We start from the raw sequence: 13,336 nt of genomic DNA on the forward strand, positions 1-13,336 counted from the left end.
TAGGCTACATTTTTTTCTGTGTTATTACAAATCGATTCAAAGATGAGAAACCTCAACTAGCACAACATACAAGGAAGTATATGTTGTCGGCCTATTTGATAGGACGTAGCCAATCTAGATCGCCAGGGAAACATTTGAGACATCGTATTGGTTGAATAAATCCTCGGTGGGCGTTGTCATTCTGTACTACCCCGCGTGCTGCTGTCACAGCTGCAACTGTAGCAACGTGTGAAGTTGTACTTCCTGAGCAGAGTTCAATCACCCTCATAGAACGCTTATGGATTTCTTTACTGAACCTAACGGCAGGTAAATATTGATTTTATCAACAGAAATAAGCTCTCTTAAATGTATGGCGTTTTTGTTTTGTTAATTTTGAATGGTTTTATAGTAAGATAATTGCTCTTGGACCATTGCATGATTCATGTTTAATGTTCAAGTTGCACAGTTTTGTGACCTAAATACTGCGATAATGTTACACTGTTAAACTCACTACTGAGATAATGTTTAACTCTTTTTCTGATATGGTGCCAGCGGAGCTTTGATGCATATTTCAAAGCAGTAGTCATCCATGCACAAGTGAGCTCTTTTCTAAAACCAACAATGGATTGTTCTCAGAGTCAGGGGTGGTTCTGGGGGGGGGGGGCAGGACCCCCTTGTGGCCCCCCTAAATGTGGAGTAGGAAATCATTTTTACATAACTCATTTTTGCTATCGTTCTTTTTTTACATCCATTATTAGACAGTGGCAACGCTGAACCCTAATGATTATGAACATGGTCTTTTGCCTGCTAATGCCTGCAATTCAGTGAAGAAAACGATATGACAACAATAACGGCTAATGTAACTGGCCCCTCTAACAGTACAACTGGCCCCAGCTTGGCCCCCCCAGTTGAAATGGTCTAGAACCGCCACTGCTCAGTGTGCCTTTGTATTTTGGGGTTGAGAGTTACATAAACTCATTTTTATTTAACCTTTATTTAACCAGAAAGAGCTCATTGAGATTTGAAATCTTTTTGTCAAGAGCGTCCTATCTCATTACAAGATTACTGCATATTTTGTTTGGTTCCAGTCTTTTACTGTAGCTGTTTATGTTTTCCAGTGAATGAGAATCAGGTACGTTCTTTATCAGTGCGGCAGTGTGCTACTACACTTAGATAAGGTAACTGAGAGTTCAGAATCTGCCACACTGTAACCTAACCAGTTCGATAGCGACTCATAAATAAATCCCACTCACGAACTATGCATTCAGAATTTCATTGTTGATAGACAGTCGTGAATGAAAGGAATATGGATACATAGAGGGGATAAACAAAGTAGACATGGGAAGAGGTTGTTCTATTTTTAGTTTTTTATTCTATTTTTAGTCTTTATAAAAAAGCTCCTTGCCATCATGCCTTTTCAAACACTCTGCGCCCTAACTGGAATACACAAAGGACAACAACAGTTTTTTTTCTCTCCTGAGATAACAACAGTATGATAACACAATGCCTGATTGAAGCACTGGCTCTGTGGGCGATGTGTGTTTTGTATTGGTGAGTCTAAAGCACAGCTGTCCAGGGTGCATTTCCTCGAGTTTCCTTGTTTTAGATTCAGGTTTCCTGGTTGTTCTGGGATGAGTGATGGCCTGGTCCCAGATCTGTTTATGCCGTCTTGCCAACTCATATGGTCAACAGTCAACAAGACAGCACAAACAGATCTGGGACCAGGCTAGATGCGTGATTGGTTGTTGGTGATGTTGTTTGGGCAGGGTTCGAATTACTCATCAAGTGTTGGTGCCCATTTCCAGCTATTTAATTACTGTGTTACTACACCGGTATAAGAGCAACTTAAAATGCACTATGCAGTAATCGCTCTGCCATTTCCTGGTTGCTAAAATTCTAAGGGTGGGATGCACCAACATGGATTAATTTGAATTGTTCGCCTAATTTCAGTTTATGTGACAAAACAAGCAAGTATATTGTAGAGAATCATTGTACCATCTAAACCACTGTGAAATATATTTTCCATATCCAAAAATATTGTATTTTCAGCTGTTTGAAGCTGGTGTACAAAACCTAAAGTAAAAGATGCAAAAATGAAACTTAAGAACAGGAAACATAGAAATAGTGCACATAGAACAAATCTACCGCTTCTTAGACGTGCTTTCAACGCGAATGACAGATCTATAACTCACATTTCTATGTTAATTTTGTCAGGTCGCACAAAAGGTTACATATTGCAGCTTTAACGTATGGGTAAAGTGTTAATTGCTAATTGTTCATTGTTAAATGTTCATATTCCGTGAATTTATGTGGGTTCCCAAGTTTATATTTTAAGTGCTTTATAGTGGTGCTCTGATTTGTTATGGGAGTGCCCATAAACCCTGGCCACCCCTGAATATGGACCCTCAGTGATATGACCTATTGGCTTGGGTCTTCTGTATGGTGTGCTGGTAGTGTACATAGCTGAGGAGAGGAGAGCTTAGGCAGTGTAATTATAGGTAAAGCCCTCTGTCTCAATGGGGTTATAAAGTAGCAACCCAGGAGTCACTGGGTCCAAACACTCTAGGTTTATGGCATGCCTATGTTGATATAAATCAAGAGTGGTCCTCTTGGGTTATGGTAGACTTGGTGCCAGTCTGTTCCACTGTGCCTGGTTTCCTTATGGAGAGCAGTAACAGACTGGCACCCAGGCTAAGAGTCTGGCATTAGAAATGAAGATTTTGTTTAACTGAAGAATTGAAATGCTACCTTACTCACGGTCTAAGCCTGATGCTATGATCACACTGAGGTGGCAGGCAAACCGCACACACACTTCAGCTCAGACGCACTTCAGTTTTATTTCAACAACACACCCCCCGTTTGTTTTCCTAAAGAAGAATATAAAAACAAAGGCCACACTTTTGGCATCGTCGTGTGCAAAGCCTCCTGGGAGGTTGTCTCCACAATGGCTCGACATGCTCCCTGCCAAGTGTGTGTGTGTGTGTTGCGACCACGTCTACTCTGACGCCCTGCGTACATCCTGTCCCAGTGGCGGATAGATTGCATTACACCAAACAACCTCCCTCGATAAATGTTTACGTGGTCATTATAACATGGCTTATAATGACCACGCACAGCAGCAGTGTATGTCAAAACCAGCCCTACTAGAATCTACAAAACCATTCCTTAGACATTCAATGGAAAAATGCAATTTATGCTTAGGCAATGTACAACACCACTAGCCTGGAATCCACATGCACTCGTGTTACTGAGTTGTCACAGGGCTCTAGTTGTAGCTATGGTAACAACCTTGTTTTCAAACCTGGATTTTTGCTTGATAAGAACAGGTTAAGAATTATATTTCCCGTTAAGGAATGAATGGGAAACCGTTAAGTGCAACGTTCTTATCACTTTGATAAGAGGGAGGCCATACACTTTTGATATCGTGCAAATGATATCATTTCGAAACCTTGAACAGTATGTGTTGTAAATGGTTGTAAAAAGCATAGTCACGATAAACCAGGATCAAAAGTAAGTGCTGAACTGTAGGTCTTTGTGGAAGTTGAATAGTTGCCATGGCTATAAAGTGTCATATTTATTTTGGTTAGGTTTACAGTAGTTTTTGTGCGTGCTTGTGTGAACATGCGTGCATGTGCATATTTGTGCGTGCATGTGTGTGTACAGTACTGTACAATACAGTTGGCCACTGAGTGCTGGTGCCCAAACAACAACCACCCCAGGAACGACATCCTCAGGTGACCCTCTGTACAGGGGCTGACCCAATTCACACCAACAGACCCCCCTGGGGACCCCCTCTTTACCCACCCTCTTCCTCCGGTCTTCCTCCATCCAGCCTGATGGTTTTAGCACATGGGGTATAAATCTTCCCCTTAGCCCTGTTGTGTCCAGTCAGAATTGTGTGTGTGTGTGTGCGTGCCTGCCTCCTGAATGTGTGTGTGCATGCTCATGCGTGGGTCTGACGCAAATGTGATGGGGGAACTTATGGTAGAGGGCCAGAGGGTTGCGAGAGTCCAGTGGTCTTGAAACACTTCCTGTAATTGTTCCTGCTGTGAATGCAGGAAATATCCTTGATTGATATCCCCCCTCATACCAGCAGCATAAAGGGTGCATCTGAAATGCCACCCTATTCCCTATATGTAGAATGCACTACTTTTAGGACATAGCCTATGTTTATTTTCTTACAGGTACTTCTGCCACTGGTGGAGGAGAATCATTGACCAGTTTATCTTGTATGGGTTATGGTTATGGTTTATCTTGTATGGGTTATGGTTATGGTTTATCTTGTATGGGTTATGGTTACGTGAGGTGTTATGGGTCAGATGGGGTTGGATGTAGATTACTGCTTAGTTTGATGGAGGGAAATACTGTTTGTTTTCAACGGTGTCACTTTTAGATTTTTTTTCTGTTCATGGTGCCTTGTTTTTTATGGAAATGATCGATGAACAACATTTTCACCATTTGTTACTGGACTGGTTTCCAACAAAAAAAACCTTTGTAGTGTTAGTTTGTGACGTGTGAGTTAGCGTTTTTCGTCATGAATCTTGTTCTGGAGGCAGCTCTGCAGTGGTCACAAGCTGGCACAGCCACAAAGTCATAAAATCTGTTTTTAAACTTAACCCTAAACTTAATCACACTGCTAACCCTAACCTTAGCCTTAAAGCAATTTTTTCATTAATTTGTACCATATATAAAAGTTTGACTTTGCAGCTGGCCTGTCTAAGGGGAAATCACTCAGTTCTGCCTCCAGGACAGAACTCTTGACAATAAACATCAACTTGCTTGTGACGTGAGGCATTGCTCAACAACATACTGTAGCAACACAATTTAAGAGTTACTATAGCTGGGAAATTTCTTTGCTTATGTCATGAAAGGAATGATCTACTGGACTATTTTGACACTGTGCTTGCCTGGTTTTTCAACTGTGACATAATATCGACTCTACACGAGACTAGTTCTCAAGGTATCTCCCTAGGTTTTGTATACAGGTACATGTGAGCCTACAGTGTATATATACTCATAAAAAAATAAAGGGAACACTTAAACAACACAATGTAACTCCAAGTCAATCACACTTCTGTGAAATCAAACTGTCCACTTAGGAAGCAACACTGATTGACAATACATTTCACATGCTGTTGTGCAAATGGAATAGACAACAGGTGGAAATTATAGGCAATAAGCAAGACACCCCCAATAAAGGAGTGGTTCTGCAGGTGGAAACCACAGACCACTTCTCAGTTCCTATGCTTCCTGGCTGATGTTTTGGTCACTTTTGAATGCTGGCGGTGCTTTCACTCTAGTGGTAGCATGAGACGGAGTCTACAACCCACACAAGTGGCTCAGTTAGTGCAGCTCATCCAGGATGGCACATCAATGCGAGCTGTGGCAAGAAGGTTTGCTGTGTTTGTCAGCGTAGTGTCCAGAGCATGGCGGCGCTACCATGAGACAGGCCAGTACATTAGGAGACGTGGAGGAGGCCGTAGGAGGGCAACAACCCAGCAGCAGGACCGCTACCTCTGCCTTTGTGCAAGGAGGAGCAGGAGGAGCACTGCCAGAGCCCTGCAAAATGACCTCCAGCAGGCCACAAATGTGCATGTGTATGCTCAAACGGTCAGAAACAGACTCCATGAGGGTGGTATGAGGGCCTGACGTCCACAGGTGGGGGTTGTGCTTACAGCCCAACACCGTGCAGGACGTTTGGCATTTGCCAGAGAACACCAAGATTGGCAAATTCACCACTGGCGCCCTGTGCTCTTCACAGATGAAAGCAGGTTCACACTGAGCACATGTGACAGACGTGACAGTCTGGAGATGCCGTGGAGAACGTTCTGCTGCCTGCAACATCCTCCAGCATGACCGGTTTGGCGGTGGGTCAGTCATGGTGTGGGGTGGCATTTCTTTGGGGGGCCGCACAGCCCTCCATGTGCTCGCCAGAGGTAGCCTGACTACCATTAGGTACCGAGATGAGATCTTCAGACCGCTTGTGAGACGATATGCTGGTGCGGTTGGCCCTGGGTTCCTCCTAATGCAAGACAATGCTAGACCTCATGTGGCTGGAGTGTGTCAGCAGTTCCTGCAAGAGGAAGGCATTGATGCTATGGACTGGCCCGCCCATTCCCCAGACCTGAATCCAATTGAGCACATCTGGGACATCATGTCTCGCTCCATCCACCAACGCCACGTTGCACCACAGACTGTCCAGGAGTTGGCGGATGCTTTAGTCCAGGTCTGGGAGGAGATCCCTCAGGAGACCATCCGCCACCTCATCAGGAGCATGCCCAGGCGTTGTAGGGAGGTCATACAGGCACGTGGCGGCCACACACACTACTGAGCCTCATTTTGACTTGTTTTAAGGACATTACATCAAAGTTGGATCAGCCTATAGTGTGGTTTTCCACAATTTTGAGTATGACTCCAAATCCAGACCTCCATGGGTTGATAAATTGGATTTCCATTGATTATTTTTGTGTGATTTTGTTGTCAGCACATTCAACTATGTAAAGAAAAAAGTATTTAATAAGATTATTTCTTTCATTCAGATCTAGGATGTGTTGTTTAAGTGTTCCCTTAATTTTTTCTAGCAGTGTATATTGTTTTGCTGCTCACTGTCCTAACGTTGGGATTTCAAGCCTCAAGCCACACACACACACACACACACACACACACACACACACACACACACACACACACACACACACAGACCTCATCCTCCCTCATCCCCCACCCCACCCCCTCCAATTCCTATTCTCCAATTCCTATTCTCTCTTTACTTTACACTGCCAGGCTGTGGTATGTCTGTGTCCTTGTTGTCATCCGCAGGAGCATACCAGCCAACCCTGTTCATTCCTTTACTGGGTACTGCCACTACTGCCACTGGCTGATTGGGAATGTAACCAACCAACATAGTCAAAGCAGAAAATATTTTACAGCATCCTTCGCTACCTTGCAGCCCAACCAAGGTGCATGAATAGAGAGACATTGAATAGAGAGATATTGAACACTGGTCACTTCAAATGCTGTTTATATACTGTTGTCTACTCACTGTGTATACATAGTATAGTATACATAGTATATACTGTATTCTCGTAGCTCATCCTAATATATTTACTACTGTACCAGTGTTCATTTTTGCACTCTTTTTATTTATATAGTCTAGTCTTAGTCATGTAAATTCTAGCATAGCATATTTCTATCTGAATGTTCCAAAACGTTGCATCCTGCTGAACGTGCAGCAGGTTGTTAGCCATAACTAGCTAATGAGGTAACATGACCAGGTGTAGCCTAAACAAATGGTTAACGGTCTGGTCCGCAAGTAGCCTTGTTTTAGAACGGCCAGCGATATGCTTTATCAATGTAAAATGCAGCCCGCCAATGCACAATAGAAAGAAGAAGAAAAAATTGTTGCACCGGTATTATGGGTCATACAGTATGTTTTGAACGGTAGTCTCTCAAGCCATTTTCTCTGAGGAAAAGAGGGAGACTTGGCCACACTGTCTACAGAACCTGGCTATGAAATGCAGTGGGAGGGTTGAGCGAGACTACAAATTCATAGACAGCCTACTTTTCTATACTCAAAGGAGAGAAAATCATCGCTAGACATCGCTAATTTCGTAAAGCAGCTTGTGTTTCTTAACCAGGCAAAGGGTAGCTAACTGGAAGGCCGGTGGTTAGCTACGAGGAAGCAACAGAGTCGCCTCCGCGTCTGCTAACACTCATCACTTGCTCCCCCACAGGCCAGCAGCTGATGTAGGCTGTGTGTGCGCCGGGTGTGACATGTCCTTCCCACTGCTGAACTGAACTGCGCTGAGCATCTGTGCTGCTAAGATTAATTGTGCTTATCAATGAAAAACTCTACATTTTTTCGAAATCTCTTGTCCAGTCCACTTATTAGTCACAGAGATTTAGTCACTTATTAGTCACAGAGATTCGTCTCGTTTTAGTCAACTGAAATGAAAAATATTTTTAACATAGTTATAGTTTTTTTCTGGGACTATTTAGTCAGTTATTGTCTCGTCAATTGCCACTGAAAAATAGGTGTTTGACGAATATTTTTGTCACTATTTTTGTTGACGAAATGAACACTGTACTGTACATACCATTTGCTTTTCCAAATGTTACACTGTCTATACACACCACGTAATTATATTTATATTCAGGGTTCTGAAACTGCTCACTCTAATATATCTACTTGGATTGTTAATTGATTTCTTGTTTTAGAATCTTTTTTTTATTTGATTTTTTTGTTAGACTTTTGCTAAACTTTGATGTTTGCATAACGTTTTGCCCATAAACGGATTACAATGCATAGGCCTATTAGACTAAAGTTGCCCAGGTCATAAATGAAATCTCAGCCATGGACTCTACACCTGTATAGTCCTGCACAGTAGTTTTTATAGGGTGCGTGTGTGCGCATGCGTTCGTGCATGCGTGCGTGTGTGTGTGTATGAAACCTTAATCATACACCTGAGTAACCCTGCATGTACTGTAGGGTGTATATAGGTATGTGATCATGTGAAAGGGGCATGGTTAGCTGGGTGAACACAGGTGTGACTGAAGTAACGGGAAAGGGTTGTGTGTAACCAGGCAGAGAGATTATCAAACCGGATGGGACGGATTACTGAGACCTGAGTGACTCCACTCAGTGCCTATCAGATTTATACAACTTGCTTTGCTTTAGTCTTTGTTATGGTAAGTCATTGTGAGTGCAGCGCCCTTAAAGAGTGAATTACTGCATACAAATATTTATTTTCCTCCTTGAGGATCACATCTGTTTTTAGCCATGTACCATGTACAATTATAAAGTCTGAAAAGGGTATGTTTGATTGTATTGTAGCTCATTGTTTGTGAGTGTTCATGTCCACCTGAGGCCTGGGGTTTTGTGGTGGCAGAGCACTCCCCTCTGCAAACTTGGACTTCAGTCTTGTACTTCTTTCTTGAAGTATAAGCTTTTACCATTGGTTTTAGCTACTCCTATCAAAAGCTCCAAATCTCATCCACCGACAGAGCTCTAGTTGTGTACCCATATCAAATCTAGCCGATATACAGACCTAGAATTGTCTGCAGATCACAACTCATTGTTGCGACACATACACTTTCCTCCCTCAGTTTGCAAGGACATGAATACTTAGTGCAGAAACTGACATTTTTCAATTGACCGGCTATTTTTAGGCTCTTCATTTGGCAACGCATGAATGAAACCTCTGGGGCACACACACTCACACATATTCATACACACGCGCACACACACACACACACACACTCCAACCTAAATATAGCCTGTTAAGCGTGGTGCAACCCTACGCATTCACACAGAGAGGAAATGTCTCAGGTCCTGTCCTCCCTCCGCACGTAAGGTGTTAAAAAAAAAAAAAAAAATGTTAGTGTGTCTGTGAGAGACGGTGTTGAAGAGGGGGAGCGAGAGTGAGGGAGGATGGAGAGAAAGGCGAGGGAGTGAAGGACAGAGTGTAGAAAGAGAGAGAGAGAGACAGACCAAGTCAGAGAGGGAGAGAGAGAAAATGCGAGGGAGTGAAGGACAGTGTAGAAAGAGAGAAAGAGTGAGAGAGAGACAGACAAAGTCAGAGAGAGAGAGAGAGAGAAAGGAAGAGAGTGAGTGAGGGGTGCATCAGGAACAGGAAACGTGTGGTCACCCAGGCAGTTGCTGAGTTGCTGAGGCAGCGCTGTTATCCCTGTTGCTGTCATTCCCTGCGTCGTGCTTTATTGCAGGGATCAAGGTTAAATCCCCTCCAACTAAACCTCCATTTTTCTACTGTAGCCTCAGGAACAACCTCTGGGCAGCCTGAGGGAGAGGGAGAAAGAGAGGGGGAAAAGTTGAGAGAAAGATACAAGAAAGAAAAAAAAAGATACAAGAAAACAGAAAGACGAAAATAGAGTCAGAGAGAGAGAGAGAAAATGCAACATTAAACACAGTTCAAACAGGTTGCTGCTGTTACCTTGCCCCCAAACATCCTCCTCCAAACCTCCACCTCACTTTCCTCCTCCCCCTCTACCTCTCTCTCTCCCACTCTTAGAACACTGCTACTTCTTTCTCTCTCCCCCTCTCTCAGAACACTGCCACTCTCTCTGTCACCACCCCCACCACCTCGTCACTACCTCCCAGTTAGAGGAAGTTCACTCCACTTCACTATTCTCTCTGTCAGACCCTGCAGCAGCACGTTGAACACTGAGCCAGTGTGTCGGAAATTAAGGGAACCTTTTGTGTATCGCTGAAAAGAGGAACCTTTCTGGGAGGGAAAAGGTAGGGGGATTTGTTTTTTGCGGTTCACCTGTTTTGTGTGCTTTGGTCGGTAGGCACTGGATGATGGATGTGTCTGGGATAGAACTTGAAGCTGAGAACTAACATGGAGAGAGGCATTTTGGCATGCACTCTGCCTCTGGCTTAGGGAACCGTTACATGGTTTGTGAGATAGTCGTTTCTTTCCATGTTTTGACTGGATCGGAAATGTCTCAACAGAACATTTGGTGCCACTTTATAGACTAGTAAGGTGACAATTCAATTCAGCTGTGTTATTTTGGGTCAGGTTATTCAAAACTGAGGAAGTAATACAGTTATTTATGCTGAGTATGTTTCACTTTTTTAAACATCTTAGTGTGCTGTTAGCTGAGGCATGTCCTGAAAGTCAAGTTGTCGGTATAGTTGTTGCAGAAACAATGCAGTATATTCTATTTGGCAATTTAATTCAAATGGAAATATACTTGGAATTTATTTTACTCCCATATCCTTTATCTCTAAGGCTATCTCTACAGTAATACACCTTTATATGCTCAGTAATGTTTATAACTCCACAGCAGTTTCACTAGTTCACTGTTCAATATTTACTTAACTCTATTTTTTGAACTGCATTGTTGGTTACGGGCTTGTAAGTAAGCATTTCGCAGCAAGGTCTACACCTGTTGTATGCGGCGCATGTGACAAATAGAATAGCATTTGATTTGATTCTATCTATCTTGTCTTGAGATGATGCGTTCTGCATGTACAGTTGAAGTCGGAAGTTTACATACACTTAGGTTGGAGTCATTAAAACTCGTTTTTCAACCACTCCACAAATTTCTTGTTAACAAACTATAGTTTTGGCAAGTCGGTTAGGACATCTACTTTGTGCATGACACAAGTAATTTTTCCAGCAATTGTTTACAGACAGATTATTTCACTTATAATTCACTGTATCACAATTCCAATGGGTCAGAAGTTTACATACACTAAGTTGACTGTGCCTTTAAACAGCTTGGAAAAATCCAGAAAATTATGTCATGGCTTTAGAAGCTTCTGTTAGGCTAATTGACATCATTTGAATCAATTGGAGGTGTACCTGTGGATGTATTTCAAGGCCTACCTTCAAACTCAGTGCCTCTTTGCTTGGCATCATGGGAAAATCCAAAGAAATCAGCCAAGACCTCAGAAAAAAAATTGTAGACCTCCACAGGTCTGGTTCATCCTTGGGAGCAATTTTCAAACGCCTGAAAGTGCCACGTTCATCTGTACAAACAATAGTATGCAAGTATAAACACCATGGGACCACGCAGCCGCCATACCGCTCAGGAAGGAGATGTGCTCTGTCTCCTAGAGATGAATGTACTTTGGTGCGAAAAGTGCAGATCAATCCCAGAACAACAGCAAAGGACCTTGTGAAGATGCTGGAGGAAGCAGGTACAAAAGTATCTATATCCACAGTAAAACAAGTCCTATATTGACATAACCTGAAAGGCCGCTCAGCAAGGAAGAAGCCACTGCTCCAAAACCGCCATAAAAAAGCCAGACTACGGTTTGCAACTGCACATGGGGACAAAGATCGTACTTTTTGGAGAAATGTCCTCTGGTCTGATGAAACACAAATAGAATTGTTTAGCCATAATGACTATCGTTATGTTTGGAGGAAAAAAGGGGAGGCTTGCAAGCCGAAGAACATCATCCCAACTGTGAAGCACGGGGGTGGCAGCATCATGTTGTGGGGGTGCTTTGCTGCAGGAGGGACTGGTGCACTTCACAAAATAGATGGCATGAAGAAGGAAAATTATGTGGATATATTGAAGCAACATCTCAAGACATCAGTCAGGAAGTTAAAGCTTGGTCACAAATGGGTCTTCCAAATGGACAATGACCCCAAGCATACTTCCAAAGTTGTGGCAAAATGGCTTAAGGACAACAAAGTCAAGGTATTGGAGTGGCCATCACAACTTATTGTGGGAAGCTTGTGGAAGGCTACCCGAAACGTTTGACCCAAGTTAAACAATTTATAGGCAATGCTACCAAATACTAATTGAGTGTTTGGAAACTTCTGACCCACTGGGAATGTGATGAAAGAAATAAAAGCTGAAATAAATCATTCTCTCTACTATTATTCTGACATTTCAAATTCTTAAAATAAAGTGGTGATCCTAACTGACCTAAGACAGGGAATTTTTTACTAGGATTAAATGTCAGGAATTGTGAAAAACTGAGTTTAAATGTATTTGGCTAAGGTTCCGACTTCAACTTTATACTGTAAGTGTACTCATCACAGATCTGAATATCAAGAAGTCATCGTCTCTCACTGCTGGGAGCTTTCATTTTGACACGATTGGTCGTTTTATACTTGACGTGTGAAGCTGTCCCATAGACCTCCGTACATCCCCAGTCATTTTAGTCTTTGTTATGGGGGATGGTGTGAAACAGGTGGGTAGATGACTGATCTCTAGCTAAAGCCAAAAAACGAAACACTTGGGACGGGGTATAATTCTATTCGCGCGGCGATAAACTAGACTGTGAGAAAGAGAAGCAGAGAAAGAGGTTGTTTATGAGGCAAGGAGAATGATCAGCCTTGTTCTATTGGAACAGTAGTGTGACTGTGACCGCAGCACCTGCTGCTGAAACTCATTATGTCCAGTCTTACAGCTCGGTGTTGTGTGTGTGTGTGTGTGTGTGTGTGTGTGTGTGTGTGTGTGTGTGTGTGTGTGTGTGTGTGTGTGTGTGTGCGTGCGTGCGTGCGTGCGTGCGTGCGTGCGTGCGTGCGTGCGTGTGTTTCGTGGTCAATTCACTGGCTCTACTCTTGGGGACTCACAAGTCCTAACACCTCTGTGCTACAAGAATGTCCAGTATATCATTTAAGCCTATAGCCTTTTTCCTGGTTAAATAAAGAATAACAGCCCTCAAATGCCCATGTCATGCCTCCGGTGGGTACCGCTAACAGCTTTGACTTTCTTCTTGTCCCGTCCCTATAGACACCAGGCCGTGGCCCCGCCATGCATGTGAGACATGACCAACAAGGCAGCCTGAGATAGCTCGAGCAGCCCCCCCGAGCAGCATGGAGCCTATAGGTAATATATGGGGAATAGGGTGTCATTTGAAGAGTGGCATGCATGT

General features: G+C 43.1%; 1 protein-coding gene across 5 annotated transcripts in view; it reads left to right on the forward strand.

Moving 5' to 3' along the window:
• The first annotated feature begins 205 nt into the window (after nt 1-205).
• The window catches only part of LOC106587067 (phosphoinositide 3-kinase regulatory subunit 6), a 28,883-nt gene continuing 15,752 nt past the window's right edge, over nt 206-13,336 (forward strand). For 4 of the 5 annotated variants that reach the window (XM_082965549.1, XM_082965557.1, XM_082965553.1 and 1 more), the window contains exons 1-2: nt 206-306; nt 13,195-13,290. In XM_082965549.1, coding sequence (XP_082821675.1) covers nt 13,278-13,290 — 13 coding nt within the window. In that variant the 5' untranslated portion in view covers nt 206-306; nt 13,195-13,277. Of the gene's footprint in view, nt 307-9,635; nt 10,235-13,194; nt 13,291-13,336 lie in introns of those variants that run through there. The other variant, XM_082965551.1, reaches the window with a different exon arrangement.

Source organism: Salmo salar, chromosome 02 (assembly GCF_965601325.2).
Source record: "Salmo salar chromosome 02, fSalSal1, whole genome shotgun sequence".
In the NCBI taxonomy this organism is placed as follows: domain Eukaryota; kingdom Metazoa; phylum Chordata; class Actinopteri; order Salmoniformes; family Salmonidae; genus Salmo; species Salmo salar.